The sequence below is a fragment of the Puma concolor genome, chromosome B4, assembly GCF_028749965.1.
Source record: "Puma concolor isolate L17-30 chromosome B4, mPumCon1.1.hap2, whole genome shotgun sequence".
Lineage (NCBI taxonomy): Eukaryota > Metazoa > Chordata > Mammalia > Carnivora > Felidae > Puma > Puma concolor.
The window spans coordinates 123,828,654-123,841,430 of record NC_141673.1 but is presented as its reverse complement, the minus strand read 5'-3'; the positions used below and the strand labels follow the sequence as shown (position 1 = coordinate 123,841,430).

Genomic DNA, 12,777 nt, shown 5'->3' with positions numbered 1-12,777 from the left:
AATCTCACACCCACTTTGATTCCTGCATCCAGGAAAAGGAGGCATAGACCTCAAAAGCAGAAGCTCGCTCTTTTGTTCTCTTACGATAACTTTACAATATTATAATTCTCACAGTATTGTGTTCTTACAACATTGTCCTAATGCATCTTCATTCATATATCTTTAAGCCCTACCTCGAAAAAATTTTTTCTGATTTTTCAAAGTTTATTTATTTATTTTGAGAGACAGAGCGTGTGTGCACAAGCCGGGGAGGGGCGGAGAGAGAGGGTGAGAGAGAATCCCAGGCAGGCTGTGCGCTGTCAGTGCCGAGCCCCATGAGGGGCTCAGTCTCAGGAACTGTGAGATCATGGCCTGAGCTGAAGTCAAGAGTCAGATGCTCAACCCACTGAGCCACCCACCCACTGAGCCACCCAGGGGCCCCTCAAAGTAATTTTTATCGAGAAGCAATTTGGGTCTGGCTGCCACTATCTATTTTAATTGAGTGTACACTGGGTGATGTCTTCTTCAAGGACACATGTCTGGTACCTATGGGAGACCGCTAGTGAAAATCTTGGTGAGAATACATTTGGAAAAGATTCCAGGATGGCTTACAGGAAATATTTTCTGCTGTGCCTCCATTTGCTAGTAATAACTTTCTGATAGTCATATTGCCTTACAAATTCAGGCGAAACCTCATTTATTCTAATTAATTAGACTAGTTAATAAACTTTACAAAGCAAGAAAAACTCTGATTTTATACGAAATATATATATTTATGTCTTGAAATCAGGCACAATATCACCAATGAAATAAATTTAGATCTCATTTGCTATTTTCCACGGTCATGGGCACCACAGCAAAAGTTTCCCCTCCCTGGTCCTCCTCTAAATTCCACTCCAGTCACAGGGCACTTGTCCATCCCTCTTCCAGGACACTTGTCACCATGTGTTAATCTGTGCTTTTGTCTCTCTAGGTTTTTAGTGCCTAAAGGACATTTGCTTGACAATGAGAGGAGGCTCTCTTAACTGTCTTCCACCTGAATGGCACTCCTGACTCAGCCAGATTCACCAACACTCTCCCCTGACTGAACAAGACATTCTAACTGATGGCCTCAGTGCCCTGAACGTTCTGGTAGCTGTTTACCCCATCAACCAACCCACCTATGCAATCCTGGCTTGCACCAAGTTTTCCTTCAATGATTCAAATTCTCCAATCCCGGGCACCATAAGCATCTTAGTTACGTATTAGCTAAGTGGCAAAGTTAGGTTATATCCTCTCTGAGAAGAGAGAGCCTGTCCTACCGTCTGCCCACAGCATGGAGCGGGTGAAACTTGGAAATGAACCTGGAGCCAATGGCATTCTCACCTGCCATTTGTTTTCCCAGGCGAAGGTATGGTTCCGAAAAGCAATAATCGATCCACGTTGCGATGACTCCTTTTTCCTCTCCTCACTACATCGAGCCTGTGTTGAGTTCCTGCCATGAGGTAGGATAAGTTCCCACCCAAGGCTGGGGGTGGGATCAAGACACGCTCTGTCAAGATGGGGGTCGGTAATCTTTCCAGCAGCAGATCTGACTGAATCACAGTCACTTAAAAGTGGTTTAAGCGCCCCAGCACTTCCACTCCGTTAGCTACGTTATAAACTTGCCAAGAGTCAAGCTGAGTTCGTCCCTAACCCCATTTACGCTGGCTGTACTTATCATAATCACGTGATTTAATTTAATACTGCAAAGACTGATATAATATATATTAATATACATATGCATGTATGTATGCATATGTGTGTTTATACTCCTGTGCTCACGAAGTCCCTGTCCCTGAGGGAGGCCCCGGGGACATGCAGTAAAAAATGAACTTGATTCCATCCAGGCGTCACTGCTGATGGTTAGGCGCAAAGACAAATTCCGGGAGGGTGAGCTGGCTGCAGCAGCACAGGGCAATGAGGCCACGGAGCCACATTTTGTGGCAGACCCTCTTCAAGTCTGAGGAACCGAGGGTATTTGAGTTAAGGCGCGAAGAGAGTGTACTTAGTGAGGGAAAGCGGGGAGAGGGGTGGGGGGAAGGGGCATGCTGATAGAGTGTGCCCAGAGGGAACAGCAGGTGGAAGGCGAGAGAGGGGCACACAGCATGATCAAGGAATTTAAGAACACAAGGGTGGCCGGAGGATGGAGATTACACTAGAGACTGGAGAGCCGGAATGGCCAGGTCCTACGGAGCTCTGTAGCTGCCATGGATCTTGGGCTTCATCCTAAGGCCGGTAGGAAGTCATTCTAAGCACGTTTGCGACTTGAGCAGGTTTGCCACTGGAAGGATTTCGGACGCCAGTCTGGACAGAGCGTGTCTTGATCCCACCTCCAACCTCGGGTGGGAACTCATCCTACCTCATGGCAGGAACTCAACACAGGCTCGATGTAGTGAGGAGAGGAAAAAGGAGTCATCGCAACGTGGATCGATTATTGCTTTTCAGAAATATACCTTCCCCTGGGAAGAACAAACGCCAGAGTCGATGGCAGGTGAGAATGCGTCACGTTCATTTCCAAGTTTCACTCCCTCCATGTGGCCTCCGTCCCTCATGTAACTGTGCTGGCATGCGGAGAGCAGGATGGCTTCTCTGTGCTCAGAGATGATGTAACCGACGCTTGCCACTTAGCTAATACTAGATTAGACTATTTTCTAATTTTGGACATATTTAAATTATCTGGGTACATCTATTCTCCCATTAGACAGTGAGCCAGGAACAAAGTTTTATTCATTTTTTTATCCCTAGGGCCTGGTATAATGGATTGGAATGGATTTGGTACTTCCTATATGTTTATTAAATATATAAATTAATGATGAAAATGATAAGCAAAAACTCTCTTTTATGACTCATACAATGAGTCAAACCTTGAGACACGTGTCGGAGATTTCTCTAACTCTCCAAGTACATACACATACACACACACACACACATATGCACACACACGTGTGCATGCACACCACAGACACTGTTAAATCGATTGGAACTAGAGCCCATGAAGAAGATAAAGAATGTGAAAGGAATGCAAAACAATAGATATAAAAACATTATGCTGAATCTGTATTTTACTGTATAGTTCCTGCTGGATTTGCATTCGTTCATTCATTCACTCATTCAAGAAATATTTATGTAATGGCTCCTCTGTGTCGCTCACTGGGCTAAAGAGGGCCATACTGAAGAGACTGAAGGAACAGTTGGTAACTGTGTTCAAATATTTGAAAAAATCAAAAAATGGCATTTGCTCTACTGCGGAAGGTAAGGTTAGTATCGATGCGTAGTTAGTATACATGGGTAGTTAGCCTCCATGGTTTCTGTGGATAATGATGAAAAGAAGTTACATTTAGGCTAATACCTGTAGGATGTGCAGAAATTATTCAGATGAACATTAGGAACTTTTTTTCTGAAAGCCCTCTCTGATGTCCCAGACTGCTGGTGTATTTTTGAAACATCCCGCCTTTACCCAGTCACAGAGATCACACCTTGGTGTCATGATCTGCCACACCGCTGCACTGTGGATCTTTCCCATTAGGCTGGAAGCTCAGTGATGGCAGGGGCTGTATCTGTCCTGTTCACCTTTGAAAATCTACCCCCAAGCACAGGGTCCAGCATGTAATATCTATCTCATTTGAACCAATACATGGATGGAGAAGGGATTCTTTCACTGAAAGGCAGGAGCAGGTACCTTCCACAGTGTCCTCAAATTTTGATAGAGCCTTGCGATAGATTTTGATGAGAACTTTATTTTTTTTTTTCATTCATCCAGCATAGTTTACTTAGAACCCTGATTTTTAAGTTTCAATATCCACCTCAATACCTTAAGACCATTCTTTTCAAAATGGAAAAATACCAATTCCCATCTAAGTAAAGGATTCTACTTTCAGAAATTGTTAGCATTCCATCCTTTCATTTAGTATCTCTTGAGGCATTATCTGTATTAACCTCTATACTAGGCACTGCTTTTACATATTCCTGAGGATAACAAACTCACATTTAGGTGACAGAGTCAGAGAGAATCATCAGGTAGCCATTACTGAATACTAGAGATCACAGAATTGATGTTCTAGAGAAGAATAATAAGAAATCCCAAATTCACATTCTTTCGAAATATGCATGGGGAACTGCATGCCTCACACGTAATGAGCATTAGTCACAGCTTAGGTCCTAATAAGGGTGAACTAGGGGCATAAATTACACATCTTAGGAATAATTGGGTACATAAAATAAGCTATTCAGAACTAAATGCCATTCTAATGCAATATTCTCCTGAAAGTATTTAATAGAAGTCTAATATCTTAAAAATATAACAAAGTGTAATAAAGTACTCTCATGACATTACTAATTAAGCACAGAGTAATGCAAATGATCCCAAAATTTGTGATCATACTTCCCACAAAATCATGGTTATGTTTGTGTGGAGGTTTGAAATCCATTCACACTCTTAATTCACAATCCAAATATAGAAATATATTACCAATTGTCTCAATACCAAATTGTCTCCCTTCGACTTACTAGTCTAACCTGCACACAACTCCTTGCGGGACAACTTTATTTTTAAAGATTTCTACCACTGCTACGCATTGGGTTATACACCCTAAGACTTGAATTTTAAAATTCTGTCTAACCTTTCCAGGTTATTTCTGTAGTGTGAGATCAGTGATTTAAAATATATCTGTTGCTCCTATCCTTGTAATAAGTGTAGTAACAGGCAGTGTTGTGAAATTTATCTCTAAGCTTCAGTACTCCATGTGATCTGATTCAAAGACGCCTAAGGAACAAAGACACAAGAGTTTCCCTCATTAGTTAACCACAAAGCAAAATAACTTCGTTACATAAAAAAAAAACATGCTTATCAGACACTGACACCCAACTATTTCTTACCTCTTGCTATAAAGGGTTGCATGTAAATGAAGTGAGAAAAGAGCCAAATGGTTTCAATGGGCCCCTTGGTCACCTTCTGACTGGTTCACTCACTCACTACACATACACATTCAATATCCTATCCTATTTTCAACCCACACTTCACACATCTGAGTGTCTGTCTCTTCATGCACACTCACATCTCCTGACGTGATGCTTTCCCTTGACTAACTGGGGACTCAACCATAGAACAAAATATCTCCCTCCAGTTTCAAGACCACTTGAGAAAGGGAGAAATAGGTGTTGGGTTGGGTGAGTTGGCTCCTTATGTATGTTACCCCCTATACCAGTCAATTACTTTGCAAACAAATGAAAAGTTACTTATGCCCATGACTGATTTTATTTACATTATAAATACCATCATATCTAATGATCCTGATGTTTACCAACCTTTCCTTTTAATATAGGAGAGGTATATAGGATCATACCCCTAAAAGTTGATGAGGAATGTTAAGACTTAGCAAGATTTTCAGAGACCCACACTTGGAGAAAACACTGGAATTGTTAAACTACAATAATATAACTTAAAATCATTCCTCATAACTGCAACTAGACAAAGCAGTGTTTCAATGGCCTGAAGCCTGACTTCTAAAGCCAGTAGTTAAAAGCTTCACCACGAGGGGTGCTGGACTTCAGCCCCACCTATGACTCCAGACAAAGGAAGAAAAAAACAGAAGCAGACTCCAAAAGAAAGCTTTTCATCATTGCCACAGAAACAAATGTTAGGGGAAAAATGGAAAATTTGAGAAGTATACCTTCATTATCAGTGAAAATGAAGCGTAAACAAATAACACAATGCCATATACCTATAGGCACCAATTCTCTCCAAGTTTGGATGAAATTAAACTAAAAGCTATCAAGGAAGATAGTATATCCAGATTCTTATGTAGAACTTGCCATAAAATCAATAGTATTTTCAGGTCTGAATTTTACACAAAATCATATCCCTGTCCTTATTTTCATAACAAAATAACATCTTACTTTGTACCAACTGTGAATGATCTAGAGAAATTTGTTTAATCAGTCTATGTATATTTATTGAAGTCCAATCTGTGCTATTCTGTAATGATGAATTAAACACATGTCAACCCTGTCCCCATAAAGCCTGCTATGTGGTAGTAAAGGAGATAGTTCACACACACGCGCGCACACACACACACACACACATTTTTGATTAATACAGACTGTGTTAAGAACTATAAAGAACCAGAACTGAGAATGAAGGGGAGGGAGCAATACAATTTAAATTGGCAAGTCAAGGATGCGACACTGAAGCCAAAATTTTGGGGTAAAGAAGTTGGTTGGGAGAGTGTTTGCCAGGAAGACAGAATGGGAGATTCTCCAAACCAATTAACATCCCCATTCAATTTGAGGACAATATTTATAATTAAATTTTAATGGCAATCTAAAATGTACTTTTTATGTTTCAAACCCATTCTTGTCAATACATCCCATGCAATTTTAGAACAAACACTAGTTATTATAAATACAAAAGTTTTCCTTGATGTTATAAAACTAACAGAATTGCATTCACTATGTAGACAAATTTCCAGTAATAAAGACGATATATGAATATATTAACAAATCAGCTGCTCTTAAAAGGATTTTGTCTCCCCCCCCCCCAAAATAAATAAATACACTTAAAAAATCTTTTAGAAAAAGGGGGCGTTTGGGTGGCTCAGTCGGTTAAGCGTCTGACTTCAGCTCAGGTCATGATTTCACAGTTTGTGAGTTCGAGCCCCACACTGGGCTCTCTGCTGGAGCCCACTTCGGATCCTCTGTCCCTCTCTCTCTCTGCCCCTTCTCCACTCATTTTCTCTCTCGCTTTCTCTCTCAAAATAAACTTTAAAAAAATCTTAAAAAAGAAAAGAAGTTTGTAAGATGATGGCTTCAACAGTTACCCCCACTAACATTTGAGATACCCGGAAATACACGAATCTCATTATCTTGGCACGTGACGTGTCACTTTAATTTTTTTTTTTTAACTCATTTTCTCCTGATTACTTGACCATCATTTTATGTGCCTACTAAATTTTAAAAAAGGAAACTTTCACAAGTATGGCAGCAAAGCTGTTGTACAAGTTAACAAAGGGTTTTGGGTTTCCATCACCTTTCCCAGGCTCAACCCCTCAGAGGTCAATTTACTGGTTACTTGGAAGAACTCTGCCCCCTGCTCTCTCGTTCTCACCCCTTCATCAGGCAGGTCTTTCCGCTATACGCCACGAGCACCACCTCCTCTCTGCCTCCTCTCTAAGTGCTCCTGGTGCTATCTGCTCTCCCCCTCCTGCACCTGTCCCCGGGTCCTCTGCTTCCTGCCTTCCTAAGTCACTTCCTTTCTAGGCATTTCTTTGCCTTTGAGTGCTCCTGTATCTATGATCTGTCATTAGGTGAGGAGCAAGACAATACATGATGGTCGAATTGTCAGTGAAAATAAGAAACCACACTTTCTGCCCTCGACTCTAGTTCACACCCCTGAAAATACACACACGGAACGTGTCGCGTTCATTCCAGGAGTCCTCTATATTCATCTGCCCAGTTTTCCTTTTTCTCTCATGAGTTTATGAGAGCAGCAAGAATGTCATGGGGAAAATAAAGATGTAACTTGCAAATTACGATCTGCTTACCTGTTGGCTCAATCAGTTGGGTGTCTGACTCTTGATTTTGGCTCAGGTCATGATCCCAGAGTCGTGGGATCAGGCTCTTTATTGGGCTCTGTGCTAGGTATGGAGCCTGCTTAAGATTCTCTCTCCCTCTCTCTCTCTGCCCATCTCACCTGTTCACGCTCGCTCACTCTCACTCCCCAAAATAAAATTAAAAATTTTTAAATAAATTTTAAAAAATAAATAAAAATTAAAATTAGAAAAAGCCTTTCGCAGACACTTCCTTCTCTATAGACCATCTAACTTGTTTAATTTTTTTTAAGTTTATTTATTTTGAGAGAGAGAGTGTGTGAGGGGGGCAGAGAGAGAGGGAGAGAGAGAGAAAATCCCAAGCAGGCTCTGCGCTGACAGCTCCGACTCAGGGCTCGAACCCACAAACCACGAGATTGTGACCTGAGCCGAAGTTGGATGCTTCGCCAACTGAGCCACCCAGGTGCCCCGATTTAATTTAGTTTTTAAAATAAATTCTGCCCACAACATGCGGCTCGAATTCATGACCCTGAGATCAAGAGTCACATGCTCCACCAAGTGAGTCAGCCAGGCGCCCTTTGCATGGAGTTTTTAACATTAATTTTGGAAGAATTAACATTTTTACAATATTGAGTATTAAGACACCTGAGCTAGAGCACAGTAGGTCTTCTCATTGGTGCAAATGTCATCATGTTCTTCTATCTGGTTTCACAATTTTCCTCATTTACACCTCTCCATTTTGAAATGTAATCCAACTTTGCAACTTGAGGAACGGGTATTGTCAAAGTTGAAAACACCGTAAATGTATAAAAATCGCTTTTGATATTACTATTGTTGACCTGGCAAATATTATCATTTTCCATCGAGAGAGTTTTAATTCTATAGTCAAATACGCCTAACTCCCCTTTATATAGCTTCTGGATCTCCGGTCTTATCTAAGAACAACTCTGTTATCCCTATGTGCTATGTATATTCTCCTGGGTTTTCTTTTAAGATTTAAAAAATTATTTTATTGTTTACATTCACATCTCTAATCCATCTGGAATTCATTTTGTATGTAGTTTAAGATTCAGGTCCAATTTTATTTTTACTCTGATGGATGGACAGTTATGTCAGCGCCATTTATTAACTAATACAACTTCTTCCCACTGCCTTGAACCAACACTTTCATCGTATATTAAATTCTTATACATATTGGAATCTATTTCAGGATTCCCTATGCTAGCCTACTGATCATTTTATCTCTTACTGTACTAATCCCATATTGATTTAATTTCAGTGGTTTTATATTATGTTATGGTAACTCACAACTAAAGTTCTTCACTGGTCTTCATTTTCATACTTTTAAAGGCTATTCTCAGGCATTTCCTTTCCATTCAAACTCTAAGATCATTTGTCCATGCTTAAAAAAAAGTTCTATTGGCTTGTCATTGAAATTGCATGACATTTATATATTCATTTGGGGAGAACTGCAATTTTTACCTGCTGAGACTTTCAGCCTAAAACATGACCTGCCTTTATACTTTTGCAGATCTTATTTGATGGTCTTCAGTAAGATTTCAAAGTTTCCTTCATTTGTCTCACCTCTTTCTTATCTTGTGATTAAACAAAATTGATATTTTATTACCAAGTTACAAAGTGTATGTATGTGTGTATAGATAGATAGCAATCTAATTATTGATCTAATCTAATTGGTATCAGGATTGCTGAATTCTCGAAATCCTAGGAAATGTGACAACACAGCCCACCTCATTAAAAAGGGTTAGAATTTGAGCCTGGAGAAAAGAAACCTTTGTCTCATGCTTAAAATTGGACGTATTTTTATGCCTTAGTGAAATTTATAATTATTGCAATCCTATCTGAAATAGTTTCAGAAACATTATCTTTGCACAGACTTGCAATTAAAGATATTATCTAAGATGAAATATTTTCCTGTGCCACTAGAAACAAAATCTCTCAATCAAATCATTGTGGAGTCATCACTCGAGTCTTACTTGACTAGAAAGTTTAGAAGCTTCCACAGCATGTTCGAAATCTGGTCTTCCAATTACAGCAGGCTCTTTATTCATTACTCCTTGCCCTTTCTTGTACTCTGCCTAAAATGAATAAATATGAGAATGTTAAATATTTCTACTTTCCAATGAAGCATTACATTAACATTAGCTGAAATAAAATATAATAGATGGTCAGTCCACAAAAAAACATCCCTTACAATCCACCAAATGATAAAATGCTGACTGCTAGGGCAGAAATTGACTTCGTGTGGTTATATAAATAAACTCGACCCTTTTGTAGTAAAATAATTACCAAGTTTGAATCTTTGTACCCTGTCACCATTGTCATCATTGTGTTTCTGTATAAACACTGAAAAAAAATATTAGAAGAAATTTCTGGATAATTGAGATCCCAAATTCTGCAGGCAGACAGCCTGTATGGCTCGCTTGATCTCAGGAATTTAGCCCTGTTTGGTTAACATGAAGTTAAATTTCGTAAATAGTTATTGATTTTTAAGGTGAGTATAGTCTACATTATTCAAATATTTGGTTTGTGTTAGGTCATCATTTTTAACCGAGGTGCAAAGGTATGTTTAAGTTAAATGGTATTAACCAAGAAGGATATCTTGGAGAAGATAAGAAAACAGCCACGATGTGTAGAAAACGTACAAGGGCAAATGGTGGCTAAAAAGAATCTGCACAATTAACAGGAACACGATGGGAATAAGGCCAAGTGATATTCTTCGGGACAAGGTAAGGTGAGAGATAATATTAGACCAGATGACTGACAAAGTTGACTTTCAGGCTGAGACATCTGAATGCGAGTATAGCACTTACTTCTCTGAAAGTATGGCAGCATTAGCCATAGTGAAGGCAACTTTGAGCAGCTTCTGCATATACCTGAATAACCTACATAGTCAAGTGGATGATTCAGATTAAAAAAAAATTGAGACATCATGCATTCAGATTGATTTCACCAATTCAATTAACCATTCAACTACCAGAGCCACAGGTTGTCTCCTGCAAAAAATAAGAAATCATTTCTGCTCAAGATAAGAAAGAGAGATTACATTGCTTATGATCTTGGAGATCTGCGTTGCCATCTTGATGTCTGGTCTGTTGAGATCTGCACTGTACGTGTGGGTGTCCTGTACATCTTTTCTATAAGAAATCTGATCCAAGAGGCAGTTTTGATTGAAAGAAAGAAAAAGAAATTAGTAAATTTATATAACTACCAGACTTAATGTCTATAAAATCATTTATCTGTGCTAAATCATCTTAGAGAACCCACCGACCATGAGCTGTTTTTTAAAGTTTTTTTAAGCACAACCTTTATTTGAATAGATACATTCTTTTTTCTACCATACCTAAGTCTCACTAGCATTACTGCATATGAACTGGATTCATACAACATAAAAAAATGTGAGCCCAAGACTTTGGCACAAAACCAATCTTACAGGATTTTACATAGACCACTCTGATAAGCATGTCAACGTGGGTACATGTGTATGTGCATATTCACATACAGAATATCCTCATCAAGGGCCTTAACTTGCCCATCACACAGTCTTGACCCCCAGTGGATGCAGGATAAGCCCAGCACGTGAAAGTAGAAAATCATTTCCTGGGGTAAGGATGTGTGAAGCTGTTCCTCTCGGGCTTTCTCTTCCTTTTCTGACTGGACTCTTAAAATGCCCGTGTGTGGGAAGACTAGTCATGTTTACTGACCGTTTTATTTTCTAGCAACTACCATCACCATGAGTCCAAAAAATAAAAGCAATTACATTAAGGAACATTCATTCTCTGAATGCACATGAGATGCAACCAAACTGAAGCGCGGAAAATAGAAAAATATATGTAAATTTAAAGAGAAAAATATATGTAAATTTTATCAAACCTACTTTAGGTGATGGTGGTTATTCAGATTTGAATTCGACTGACGAACAGGAAGTGAGACCAGACCAAAACTAGTATAATGCCCCCCGCCCCGGTCAACACCTCACCAATCTGTCCACTTCTCTGTTTCTCGAGGTTGGTCATAAGCTAAAGGAATATTTATCTATTTTCCAGATGTAATTCTACCTGGCAATGTCACCAGGGGCTGATTGATTTGTCCATTACATTAGTTCTATTGAAGTTCTAATGCAAAGAGTGCAGCAATGGTCGTTTTTAAGACCCACCTTCATTTTTTCAAGGCGTAGAAAGGTAAGACACAGAAACTTACAACTGAACATCTACACAAAATGCACAATTATTTATATTGGTACAATACAAATATTTCTAATGCTGCCTGTGAATTTTCTACAGTAGGATCATCTAAGGTACTTATTCAAAAACTAGATTCCTGGGGCACCTGGGTGTCTCAGTCGGTTAAGCGTCTGACTTCAGCTCAGGTCACGATCTCATGGTCTTTGAGTTCGAGCCCCGCGTCAGGCTCTGGGCTGATGGCTCAGAGCTTGGAGCCTGCTTCCGCTTCTGTGTCTCCCTCTCTCTCTGCCCCTCCCCTGTTCATGCTCTGTCTCTCTCTGCCTCAAAAATAAATAAACGTTAAAAAAAAAAAACAAAAAAAAAAACCTAGATTCATCCCCAACCCTACGTAACAGAATTCCAGTAAATGGGGCTCAAGGATCCGCATTCTAATGAATTCCCCTGTTGATCTATATAAGCCAGTGTTCTAGATAATATCAATGTATCTTGTTATTTTCCTTTCAGTCTTGTAGAGTTAAAAACCATTTGTACTTTCTTACTTCCTTCAAAAATAATTATCCGGTACAAGAAATGAAAATGCATTAATACTTTGATAGGCTCCCTACGCATTATATTATTTCATTTCGGTGAAATGTTTACATACATTTCTATTTATTCTTTTAAGGGCTTGCTTTTGCCTCACCACCAAGACTTTTTTTTAAACTGTGTTTATAATTATGAATCTGTCTAACAGGTAAACACAGCTTCGATAGAATTCGCGTGATTTCAGCAAGAGCATCTGTTTTCTTCACTGTTTCTGTTTTCACAGGCTTTACCTTAGCAAGTAATTCAGGTAGGTTTTGTGCACACGGGTAGCAAAAGAAACATGAAAACGGGCTGGAAACGGAGTTATATTGTTGGGCGAATTTTAAATCCTTCGGGATTTAAAATTAAGCCAATTTCATTGGCTTCAAATAGCAACACGCTCCCGCTCCAACGATGGCCAATCAACCTCAGCCGGCGCTCAGTTAAACACAAGCTGTGTAAACAAA

The 12,777-nt window shown here is 39.4% G+C and overlaps 1 protein-coding gene across 1 annotated transcript in view; it reads right to left on the bottom strand.

Moving 5' to 3' along the window:
* NEBL (nebulette) overlaps positions 1-12,777 on the bottom strand; it is a 106,770-nt gene that overhangs the window by 71,054 nt on the left and 22,939 nt on the right. The window contains 2 exon segments of the mRNA XM_086714805.1: positions 9,539-9,640; positions 10,609-10,710. Coding sequence (XP_086570931.1) covers positions 9,539-9,640; positions 10,609-10,710 — 204 coding nt within the window.